The sequence below is a fragment of the Vipera ursinii genome (genome assembly GCF_947247035.1).
Source record: "Vipera ursinii genome assembly, chromosome: 8".
In the NCBI taxonomy this organism is placed as follows: domain Eukaryota; kingdom Metazoa; phylum Chordata; class Lepidosauria; order Squamata; family Viperidae; genus Vipera; species Vipera ursinii.
This window is the reverse complement of record NC_139519.1, coordinates 18925539-18938731: the sequence shown is the minus strand read 5'-3', so window position 1 is coordinate 18938731 and position 13193 is coordinate 18925539. Positions and strand designations below refer to the sequence as shown.

Below are 13193 nucleotides of genomic sequence, written 5' to 3'. Positions count from 1 at the left end.
TGAGCATAAGAAAGCCATGTGGTTCCCATGTGTCTGGCAAGGGGCAGGAGTGGACGTTGCTTAAGGCCAGTCACTTAAATAAGGGAGGAAAGAGAGATGGGAAGATCTTGGCTTCCAGTCAAACCAGAGCTAGGAATTTCCTCTTAGGAGGGATGAATGAATGACGTGAGAATTTTACAGCAAGAGGAACAAGGACTTCATTTAAGAATGGGTAGTTCCAGTATAGACTTCTGCCCCTTCTCTTGTTAGTCAGTAAAGGGTTTGGACACCATCAGGAATTTTGAGAGCAGGTGGTAGGCACTTCTCATAAAATGAATGCAATGGGCAGAGCTTTCCTATTCCCTGGAAGGTTGTTGCGGAGTGTGTCACACTCATGAACCACAAACTGGGTGAAGTTCTTCCTTGTCATTCTCTCTAACCTTAACCATCCTCTTCTCCTTTTCATTTAATCCTTTATATACTGTAGCTGGTGGATTTTTAACTTTGTAAGGATATCCAAGGAGCTATGTGGTACCTGGAGGCATTTTAAATAAAATGATGCTCAGGGCTGGCATATTGTTTTGAATCTAAAATCAAACACATGACATGATAACTTAACCTACGTGAACTCCTCTCTATTGATATGGGAGAGAAATTCCGATTAGTGTAAAACATTTGACTGGGTCAAACGGTACGATTATCCTCACCTACTTTGTTTGTAATTTTGTCTCTGGCTGAATCTGACACTCAGCACAGCTCGTTGAACTGAAATATGAATTGGAAGGGGAAAAAGAAGAAAACCCAAGTTTGCTTGCACGATTTATTTACCCAATACCTCTATTTTCCTTGTCAAATCCTCCCATTCTACTGTTAATAAGAATATGCAAGGGAATGTTTCAGCATTGGGAATATGTCTGTATTCTGACAGTATTCTAATTTAAGAATTCGGAACAAATCTACAATACGTCAATGCCAGTTTTGCACTGCTGGCTTCTTGATAAGTAATTAAGAACCTGGTCATCTCCTTCAGACATGTGATGCTTGGCCTCTTCTATTTCTCTGTAACCATCAAGTGACCTGACGCCAGATGATCTGGTGTTCTGGCAGAGCTTAAACCCTTTGGGTGATTTCTGGCTACCACAGCACAAGTTGGAGAGACCTTCAGTTCCCAAGCTGCTGTGACGTTCCTGTTAGTCTAACCATCTGGGAGACCATTCCTGCAGTGGTTTCTCTAGTTCCCCAGTGAAACAATTCAGCCCGTTTTTTTTAAAGGAATCATGGAAGTTAAACCACTTCTGGGGTTTTGCTGAGGGGCAATATTCGCCCTACAGTTCAAAAACCTTGTCTTCTAAAAGGATTGTTTGGTGTCTAATGTATCCTATTTCTTTCTTGAGTCTTATTTACATTTATCCTCCTTTCAGTCTGCCCTTGGAATCTGTTAGAAGTTTAGCTGATCATTCCTTCTTCCTTTTCATTTTATTCTTTGGGGAAGGATTATAGCTCTTTGGCAAAGTTTAGAGTGAGGATTAGAGCAAGTTATCTTATGGGAAGTTGGGTGGCGGTGGAGAAAGGAGACGGAGGAAGTTTGAAGTTTATACCAAGAATGACTTGATACGCAAGTACCAGGAATTTCAAGAAAACCTGCCCATCCTTAGAACAGCTTGAAAGTGTAGCGACGGCTTTAAGTAAGTTTGGCAAATGCCATTGACTGTGTTAGTGCTAAGAAGAATCACAGGCATTTAGCACTGATCCTTCTTCCCACGGTTATGGTTTGCACATGATGCTAAGGGTTATCAGACAGGGGTTACCCCTGGCTTACTGAATCAAGCAAAAAGCCTGGTTTACACTGACAAATAAACCATCATATGATTTATTCGGTTTTGCCTTTGGACATATAAAGCCAGCCAGTGTGGCTTCCAATCATGGTTTAGGCTTTGTAAGTGAAGCAAGCTATATCCTTTCACATCCCACACTAAATCGCGCATTGCTTAAGGGAAGGGAAGGCTGGATCATTTGCCAGCTGCAAAAAATGGTAGAAGGACAGCCTTCTGTTAGAAGAGATCAAAGATGTATTTTACATGCAAACTGCTTTGGATCTTAATAGATTAATTTGGAGCTCCTAAAAAGATGTTTATGTGAACATAATTCATCCAATCTTCAGAGATGCTATTCTTTTTTTAAAACCCCTATGTATAGAGAATAAACATTTCAAAATTGAAGAAATGTTATTGCCTGGTTTCCCCCCCCCCCTATTTTTCTTGTTATATGGTCATGGTTATAGCGAAATGTTTAATCATGAGTAATACTATCCTTCTGTATATTTTTTCCCACAGTGTTGTATCATATTGATAATAAGGTATTGGTTTAATTTTGTTCAGTTGACACCCAGGTGAAAGATGCTAACAGGAACATGCAGGCTTGACAATAGTTCTGTTGAGTTAGTTGCTCATTGACACTAAATCTTCAAATCAGATTAGTTGAAATTAAATTACTGAACAGTAATCCTTATGGAAGTTAGCTATATTCAACTTGCTTCTAAACGCCATGGAATTGGAAAGTGAAATATTTCCCAGATTAATCACTTGATTTGCTGTTGCTAAATAATAATGTTTTTTGTAGCTCTGGAGCAAAAACGTGAATTCAACCCCAAAGTTCCCCTATGCAGCCCAGGTGAAAAATGACCTGCTCTTTGCTGTTTTTCATATTGATGGATTTCTAAATGTATGAAATACTCATATTTTTAGAAGAACATCGTGGATACAATAGGAACACCAAATGTACGAGGACATTCATGGGAGTTAGTGGTACAACTGTCAGTTATTAGATCTTACATTAAGCCATAAAGCACTTGGTTCTGGTTTAGCATTTTGTGGAGAACCAGCCAGTGTGGTTTGTAAACCAGGATGTATGCCTGGTGTACTATGCAAACCACTTGTGGATTATTTATCACTCACACCTTGCTGATAGAAGCAATAGCTTAGACAACCCAATGTGCTACAGTGAAGCTACTTGTGAATAGCTTTAGATAACCCTTCTCCTTTTCAGCTTAACCACAGGATTGTTTTGAACACTGAATGAAATACAGTGGAAATACAGGTTCATAAAGAAAATAACACTTGGTTGAAACAATAGGGGTGGTTTGTATTTTGAGTAACCCAAATTCAGAGAAGAGCAACTAAGATGATCAAAGGCCTGGAGACCAAAACGTACGAAGAACGGCTGCAGAATTTGGGTTTGGCTAGTCTCAAGAAAAGAAGAAATAGGGGAGACATGATAGCAGTATTCCAGTATCTGAGGGGCTGCCACAAGGAAGAGAGGGTCAAATTATTCTCCAAAGCACCAGAGGGAAGGACGAGAAACATTGGTTAGAAACTGATCAAAGAGAGAAGCAATCTGGAATTAAGGAGAAGTGAGGACAATCAACCAGTGGAACAGCTTGCCACCCAAAATCATGGGCACTCCATCGCTGGAAGTTTTTAAAAAGAGACTGGACAATCATCTGACTGAGATGGTTTAGGACCTCCTGCTTGAGCAGGGGCCTGGATTGGAAGACCACCAAGGTCCCTTCCAGATCTATTTGTTTCAATTGTTCGGCACAATTAGTTATATGCTCCATCACTGGAGTTTTGCAAGAAAAGATTGGGCAAATATTTGCCTGGGAAGGAATAATGACTCCTGCCTTGGGCAGAGGGTTGGATTAGAGGTCCTCTGAGATCCCTTCCAACCATGTGATTATGATTCTATGAATGCTGCACATGGTGGCAGAAAAAAGTCTTCTGTTGTGTGTATTTAAGTTGCCACCCAAGGTGCACAGAAGTGGATCTAGTAGGGAAAGTTAGCAAGCTTCAACGGGGGACATTTAAACGGTGTAAAGGCAATCCTTGATATTCTGTGGGGTGTCTGTATAAATGTACCCATTTCTTTTCTTTTCTTTTCTTTTTTAAAATGAACATCTGGATGCTCCTTCGCCTCCCTTACTCCCACCTCCCTCTCCTAACTGTGTGAATGCTGAGAGAGCCCTAATTGAAACAGGCTCATATTGGCTCTTGTTTCCTGCGTGGGAGTGAGAGTCAGGCCTTTGTGAAAACAGTTCAAAAGTGCAGACAAATTTCAGTGAATCCTGCCTAAATAAATGGAATTGTGTGTGTGTGTGTGGGGGGGGGGGGCTCAGCTAGGTTCATCTGCCCAAATGTATTTTCTCCCTCCTTACCATCTTCACCCCTAACAACCCCCCCCCAGATCTTAACATGGATATTTTTCACCTGGACAATATTTTTCTAAGGTGAGGTGAGGCAATATCCCTCCCTCCCTCCCTCTCTCCCTCTCTCCCTCTCTGTCCTCTCCATCTCCCCCTCCCTCTCTCTCTCCCTCTTTTCATCTCCCTCCCAATCTCTCCCTCCCTCTCTCTCTCTCTCCTCTCCCTCTTCTCTTCTCCCTCCCTCTCTGTCTCCCTCTCTCTCCCCCCTCTCTCTCCTCTCCTCTCCATCTCCCCCTTTCCATCTCCCTCTCCCTCTTTCTCTCTGTCTCCCTCTTTGTCTCCCTCTCTCCCTCTCTCTCTCTCTCCCCCTTTCCATCTACATCTCCCTCCCTCCCTCCCTCCCTCTCTCTCATTTTGAATCAGCCCATCTCCCTCATGGAAGGATACAGATGATGGGGGCCCCTCAAGGTCAGGAGCGTTCAACCTTGCCAACTCTTAAGACTTGTGGACTTCTGGGACTCCCAGAATTCCCCTGCCAGCATGCCAGTCTTTACGATCAAATGCATTGTTGGCTAGTCTCATGTGCAACTGATCTAAGCTAACTTAACTTCTCTCTAGGACAGTGTTTCCCAACCTTAGTCATTTTCAGATGTGGGAACTTCAGCCATCCCTATAATATTAATAACTCATGAGTTACGAAGCCCAGTTGATGGGTTCATACAACATGGAAAGCCCAAACCAAGCAAACCATTTTATGGCTTAACCTGATATGTGCATCTAGCCACAGAGTTCTTTGCTTTAGTCTTCCATGCTATCAGGTGTCTTTTTCTGATGGCTTAAGAGTTAGTAGATATGGCTACAGGGAGTGAAGTGTTGGTAAGAGTGACTTTTTGCTTCTCTTGAAGTCAATAGGGAGCTTGATCCCTGACCTTAGTGGTTATCCATCAGATCTTCAGACAGGAAGAGCTGCCCAGGTCAGCCAACTTCTGTTGTGACCAGCCCTAGCCAGACATCAATTTTGGCCTTGCTACTGTGTAAGGTACTATAGAGCTTCCTCTATAGCAGAAGGGATTTTTCATGAGGAACAACTGGGACTTGGGACTTGAAGTTTATATAAAGCAAGATGGAGAGGAATGTCTCCACTTATTACTGTCACATGTATAAACGAGCTTTAAATGCTACTTAAATTGCCATGATTTGGGTTGGGATGCTGTTGTAAAGTAGTGGTGATGAAAATATGGTCCTCCACAAGTGAACGGCAACTCAGCAATCATAGTGAAAATGGAACAGACATGAGGAATGCTCAGTCATAAACCATGTTGGAAGTTAGCCTTGAGCAATTTTTGAACTTGCCAAACTACAATATGGAGAACAGCGGGGTCCCTGCCTCGTTCAAGGTACCTAGCATGAAATTCTTACACATAAGCATATTAAGTTGACAAAAAAAGAAAGAAAATAAAAGAAAAGCAATGTTCTGTTTGAGAAAATAAATCTTTGAGAGCTTTTGGGGTTTATGGTCTTCAAAAGATGACTCTGATCCATTGAATATGCGCTCATACCTTATATTAAACTCAGTGGGTTAGGACACTGAGCTTGTCGATCAGAAGGTCGGCAGTTTGGTGGGTCGAATCTCGAGTGCCGCGTAGCAGAGTGAGCGCCTGTTACTCATCCCAGCTTCTGCCCACCTAGCAGTTCGAAAGCACGTAAAATGCAAGTAGAAAAATAGGGACCACTACGGTGGGAAGGTAACAGCGTTCCGTGCGCCTTTGGCATCTAGTCATGCCGGCCACATGACCACGGAGACGTCCTCGGACAAGCGCTGGCTCTTCAGCTTTGAAACGGAGATGAGCACCGGCCCCTAGAGTTGGAAACGACTAGCACGCATGTGCGGGGGAACCTTTACCTTTACCTATATTTGGTTTGGGTTTAATATATTGTGTGATGACTTACTAACATAGCTGAATAAGCTATATCTTAGGACACTAATTGGTATATACCTTGATGCCCAGCCTAGCATGTTATGCATTATGTTAATCCAACTACTTTTACTTTATTCAAAGCATGATTTCATGTAATGAAAGAACTATTTGATTATTATGTTAATTATGTAAGGTGACATTTGATGTCTGCTGTATAATATCAGCCTGTACTAAATGTATATTAAACTCTGGTAATTCTGTAAAATGTAGCCTGGAAACAGTTAGCTGTGTTTCCTCAGTTAAGCAAGCCTTAGTTTTCTCTTTTGAAATCAACACCTGTGGGGTTATTTGTGCTTGTTCTTCATATTGCAAAAACAACAACAACAACAACCCACACATTATACTGCTAGCTGTGTTTTGTTGATCATGAGTGAAACTTGAGCTGTTTGGACTGCATGCTGGGTTGGAGTAGTATCTGTTTAGGGAGACCTGGTGCTGGAATCTTGCTAAAGAGAGAGCAATTCATGTGTTACTGAACTTGGATCAGGACTGGATGCTGCAAGCTCTTGTCATCCTGAACAAAACAAGTATCAATTTTAAGTGAACATTACTTCCATTTACATCTATCTATCTATCTATCTATCTATCTATCTATCTATCTATCTATCTATCTATCTATCTATCTATCTATCTATCTATCATTTATCCATCTATCCGTCTGAGTTTAAAGCAAGACATCAGACTTGTCTCTTTACAGCTGCAATCCAAAATATATTTAGAAGTAAATTCCATTGAAATAAAGTTTATTTCTGAGTCAGCATAGTTGAGTTTATGCTATAAGACATTGTGTGCTGTTATATGTTGACGTGAAGAACCGATTATGCAACTGAATCCAAGACATGTTTACTTGGAAGTAATTGTAATTAAACATAGGGTTGAAGTCACCTACCCTTACTTCTAGGGACGCGGTGGCTCAGGGGGTTAGGACGCTGAGCTTGTCGATCAGAAGGTCGGCAGTTTGGCGGGTCGAATCCCGAGTGCCGCGTAACAGAGTGAGCGCCTGTTCCTCGTCCCAGCTTCTGCCCACCTAGCAGTTCGAAAGCACGTAAAATGCAAGTAGAAAAATAGGGACCACTACGGTGGGAAGGTAACAGCGTTCCGTGCGCCTTTGGCGTCTAGTCATGCCGGCCACATGACCACGGAGACGTCCTCGGACAAGCGCTGGCTCTTCGGCTTTGAAACGGAGATGAGCACTGGCCCTAGAGTTGGAAATGACTAGCACACATGTGCGGGGGAACCTTTACCTTTACCCTTACTTCTACTTGGTTTGCAAATTCTCATCTTAATTGATTGATTGATGTTCAAAAAGGCAGATCTCGTTTTAGAAATTAAATCTGGGAACAACATTTGGCAAGAATGATTTTATTTCTTTTAATAGATGCTAGTTGGGCAAAGGAAATGTAAAAAAAATGCTTCCTAGCACTTGAGCTGAAATAAATTTGGAGAAAACATTTGAGAAGAGCGTAATTAAAACGCTGAAAGTAAAGAGAAACTCTTAGCAGAGACAACTTGTTTATAAATGATAGCAAAATATTTAACAAAATTATTTCAGGAAAACATGTAGCCCTTTTTTTTATGTGAGACATGTCACACTGAACCATAAACTTTATAAGAGATATCAAGGAAAGAGATGTAGGAATAATTAGGAAGTCTGAAATTTTATATTGAATTCGCAGTATAGATATTCAACGATCTTTGTAGTATAATAGCATACTTTTTTTTATCCCTGGTCCAAATACTATGCTAAGCCAAAATGTGGTTTGGATGGTTTAGATTTATGTAAACTCAGTCAATTATGGTTTATTCACAAAACCCCAGTTAAGCCATAATGTAGCATCAAGTGTAAACCCAGCCAGTTGGGAAGTTACACCATAACTGTGTGCAGCAAACAAATTTTGCAGTATTGAACAAATTAAATATCACGGATAAGCACAATGTACGAAGCAGGCCATTTTATGTAAAACCAACCATTGGTGGTTTATAAACTATGGCTTATTGTTTAGTAGTATGCATGAACCACAGCATTTATGCTTGTGTATCTCATGTTAACCCAGCCAAATTCATCAAATATTATTTGTCAGTTTGCAGTAGTGGCAAATAACTGTAGCTCAGGTAGCAGCCCTAGAATGCTTTGAACAAAAGTTCAAAATAATGGCAACGAATTATGCATATACACTCTCCTTTTGAAAACCCAAGTTTTCGCGCCCTCTGGAATATTGTCTCGCACCCCCGGTTGGGAACCCCTGGTTTAAGGGCATGTGAAGCGCGTTGCCCTGCGGGCCTATTTCCTGGTGTGTTTCTCAAGGTCTGCTGTGCACATGTGCTTCTTTTTGCATTTGAAGTTGGTCAACAGCCAAACAAGTCTCAGGATTGGCTTCTCCCATCTCTCCAAGCTGTGCCTGAGTCACTCTCCCATAGCCAAAGAGCAACCCAGCTGCCCTCTGACCAGGCTGCAAAGGTGATTCAGCTTTTTGGTGGGTGGTCGTTTTTCTTACCCACCAAGCATGCTAAGCCCATCATTAAAACCCAACAAGCTGCTTAAAAGTAGGGGGGGAGAGTGTGCAGGACACTTTCTCTTGGTGTTATCTTTGAGCAGAAGATGGATGGCAGAGTGTGTTTATTTCTCCAGAGCTTTGCTAATAAAATCCTCTAAATATCCCAATGACATTTTTAAACAGTGTTTGGAATCTGTTGCTCATTCTCCAATAGCTTGGCTATAGTTCCCATTGGCATTTGCTCCTAAATATCCCACCAAAAACGGTCTTCGTGAGGTCTGCAGAAAGATAACAAGCAAAACTGTGTATCTTAGTAGACTATCAAACAAAATATCACAAACATGGATAGAAAAGAAATCTTCCTATCTACGTGACGCTCTCCGTCCTCACCCTAACCCCCTTACTTTAAATGAGGATTTCATGGCCATGAAAATGTGTAGCCATACACATTTTGGGTCAGCTTACTGAGATAAGTGTAGTTTGCCTTATCATAATTATCGTACCTCCCAGAGTTTATCTTTTATTGTGCAAATGGACTGTTTTAGTTTGGCAAGATTTCTGTCTATAGGTAAGAGACCCTAAAGAAAACTCAACATAAAGAATCTCAACGTGTCTTTCTTGATTTTGGCACTTGACCAAAGGAGACTTAATGCCTACTCTTCAATTCTATATATCTTTATAAAATCAAAACCAAAGAGCAGCAACTCAAAAATGGCCTCATACAGTCCACTTCCATTGGCTGTTCGTGGAATATTATCTTCTAGTCAACTTAGATTTGCCCATTGAGTAGTGTTCTAGCCAGGAAAAAGATGTTGGGCCTATTGAAGTCAGTGCTATGACTTCCGTTCCCTGATCCTTCCACCATTCATATAACTTGTATCCACTGATGTTCCTGTTTCTCATCTCTGTCTTTTAGATATGGAATGTGCAGATGTGCCTTTGTTAACTCCAAGCAGCAAAGAAATGATGTCTCAGGCATTGAAAGCCACGTTCAGTGGTTTCACAAAAGAGCAGCAACGACTGGGAATACCCAAAGGTAAGTCACAAGGGCTGACTTGTGCAAACCTGCTACAAGATTGTGTGGTTTCAAAACAGGTGCTAGTTGAATGGGTTGGTGGAATGTATTCTAGAGCCCCTTCTATGTAATTCTGTTTTCATTTAGTATATAGAAAGCAGTTTGAACACTGCATAGCATTTGGAACATAAGGGTAGCAGTTGTATCATTTATGGATATGTTGTAGCTCCCAGGGCATAGAGTTCCTCAGAGGTCAAACTTCAAACAGTTGAGAATCAACCAGTCATAAGTCAAGGGCTACCTGTAGACTGGGCAAAATTGCAATTAATATATCCTGGTGATGGTTTCCAATATCTGATCATCCAAAGAACTTCTGAATAATATCTAGCTGCTAGCCAGCTTAGATAAAAACTGCTGGAGATCTCTTATTTATTTACCAAACCACAAGAGGTCTCTGGCAATTCTGCCGGCATATTGGAAAAAGCTTACTTCTCACTGGATTATCAACAGTGGAGAGAATTCAGTATGATTTTTTGCTGAGAGAGATACAAGGGCCAATAATTCAGTCTAGCAGAGGTCTTGCAGCCTTCCCCAATAGAATGCTGTAAACTGCATACAAAATGCCACCCACCCACTACCTCTTTTTATCTGTGGTTTCCTCATGCAGATCCTCACCAATGGACAGAAACTCATGTACGGGACTGGATTATGTGGGCCATGAATGAGTTCAGTCTGAAGGATGTGGATTTCCAGAAGTTCTGCATGAATGGAGCTGCCCTGTGTGCTCTAGGGAAGGACTGCTTCCTTGAATTAGCACCAGACTTTGTAGGAGACATTCTTTGGGAACATCTGGAGATGCTGCAGAAAGGTAATATATGACGACCACCAATAAAGACCTTGGTTGCCTTGATCAGGACTGTATTGGAAGACTGCACAAGTTTGTTTGAGTTCCTGAATATCCCACTGCAGAATCAATCTTCCTGGTTCTGCCTCACTTTATCAGGTTTAGTTGTTTCTCAGAGATATAAATATACCGCATCTTCTACTGAATATTTTTGGAAAAGTTTAGTTACAAAGCAGCTTGCCCTTACCCATATATTGTTAAAGGTAGTATTATCTTTATATATTTTGGGGAACATAGGAAATTGCCTTAAGAGAGATTGTATTTGTTTAGGAACTGTTTACATAAGATGTGTCCAACTTGCAACTCATGGACCACATGTGGCCCTGGACAGCTAGTAATGTGGCTTATGAGATAACATTTTTTGGTTTTCTATATTTTTATTACTTATATACATTAACTATATTATATACGGTATTTTATATGTGGCCCAAGACAATTCCTCTTCGTTCAATGCAGCCCAGGCAAGCCAAAAAGTTGGACAACCACAGTCTACATTATGAGTTGATTTAACACAAAAACTATGGATTCTAGCCGTCGAATCCCAAAGAGATATCTCTCATCCCCTCCCTAGGGCATCCCCATGTTGGCTGCGGGGAGGGTGGGGGATTCTGGAATTTGACATCCACTCATCTTAAAGTTCCTGAGGTTGAGAAATGCTGGACTAGGATGCGAGTTCAACTCTGCAAGACTGCACAGTGCCACAGCGGCTTATCAGATTGCTAACTTAGTTTACACATTTCAGACCCAAGTTCTGTGGTTAAATTATACCTTTCTCCTATCTGTAGCTGAGTATTCCTGCACAAAATCTTTTTAGTAGCTTTTCCATCAATGTGCTTAAGCTATTAAAAAGAGGAGTCACTGTATACAAACAAAGAGAACAGCTCTATAGCCACGGATAGGAAGTGTGTCTGTGCTGTGCTTTAATGGGTGGGATTTTCCAGTATGCATATAGTTTACCAGCATCCAGTTCCTTGCCAAATACCTGCCAAATCTTATTCTCCTTGGAGCCTGTGGGGAAAATATGCCAGTGAACCAAGTTCGTAGAAAGGCCTTTATAAACTGCACACAGTTTATAAGGGCAAAGCTGTGTTTCTGGCACCTCCTTTTTCCAAAAATAATGGGAAAGCATCAGCTATTCCTGGACTATCCTGGATAAGCTTTAAAAAGTAACAGAGTGGCATTCAGTCTTGAATAATAAGGTGAAACCATTTGTAAATAGAGGGTACCACTAAGATGTTTGCAAACCATTTTGGAGGCTTCGGTAATAGGTAGAGGCAGGTGCTTATTATTCCATTTTGGGAGGAAACAGTGGGTTGGGACAGTTTCGTCTATTCCATGAAATCCACTAAAAAGGTAGGGGATGTTTCCACCTTTTGTGGCTTTCTGAAAGTAAACATGCTTGGATGTAAAAGATGGATAGCTTCTCTTCTCCTTCGTTGTTGGAACAAAGGTGTGGCTCTTTTCTGTTCCCTCTTCATGCCCAACAGGTTTCAATGAATACAGAGTTGGAAGGGACCTTGGAGGTCTTCTAGTCCAACCCCCTGCTCAGGCAGGAAACCCTATACCATTCCAGACAAATGGCTGTCCAGTTTCTTCTTAAAAACTTCCAGTGTTGGAGCATTCACCGCTTCTGGAGGCAAATCGTTCCACTGATTAATTGTTCTCACTGTCAGGAAATTTCTCCTTACTTCTAGGTTGCTTCTCTCCTTGATTAGTTTCCATCTGTCGCTTCCTGTCCTGCCTTCAGGTGCTTTGGAGAATAGCTTGACTCCCTCTTCTTTGGGGCAGCCCCTGAGATATTGGAAGACTGCTATCATGTCCCCCCTCGTCCTCCTCTTCATTAAATATCCAATTCCAGCAACCGTTCTTTGTGTGTTTTAGCCCCCAGTCCCCTGATCAACTTTGTTGCTCTTCTCTGCACTCTTTCCAGAGTCTCAACATCTTTTTTTACAGTGTGGCGACCACACAGTATGAGAGAGAGTTGAATAACAGAACAAGATGCATGCAGAGCATAGAGATTTCAGTTTGCACATGTTTTGTTGTGCTGAGCAAACTTGTTGGGGGCAAGATGCTGACTTTGTAAACTGCTTAGAGAAGGGTGGTAAAGCACTATGAAGCAATATATAAGTCTAATTGCAATTGCTATTGCTAAATACTAGGCAATGCGTGTTGTGGCTTTGATACCTGTTTTTATTTATTTGCATGGGAGTTAGTGGGGGGTGGCATCTCCTTAGAATTGAACAACAGTCTAGGAAATAACATGAAAACAGCACTCAAATTAGCCAATTGTTTTTAAGCTGGAGATATTGGCAAAAGTTGATTAAGACTTGAGTTCTAGAAAACAAGGAATCCTTTTGCTAAATAAAGATCTGGAAACATGGAGTGAAACCTTGTTTTAATGGATTATTTGGAGGAAGACCATGTTGATTATTCCGCGTAATCTGAGAAATTGAACAGTGCATCACTGTGGCAATGCATTATCTGTATCATTATGCAACTAACCAAATTTTGCATAATGACATTAGGGAAATAATGCAAGTTAAAGGATTTGTGTAAATGTGTCCTTACCTAAATTGTAATGGAACTTGGTCTGTTGTATGCGAAGTCCATTTACTGAGATCCA

At 41.2% G+C, this 13193-nt stretch overlaps 1 protein-coding gene across 1 annotated transcript in view; it reads left to right on the top strand.

Annotated features, from left to right (window-relative positions):
• ETS1 (ETS proto-oncogene 1, transcription factor) overlaps positions 1-13193 on the top strand; it is a 62116-nt gene that overhangs the window by 27536 nt on the left and 21387 nt on the right. The window contains exons 2-3 of the mRNA XM_083368622.1: positions 9568-9687; positions 10334-10534. Coding sequence (XP_083224748.1) covers positions 9568-9687; positions 10334-10534 — 321 coding nt within the window. The remainder of the gene's footprint in view (positions 1-9567; positions 9688-10333; positions 10535-13193) is intronic.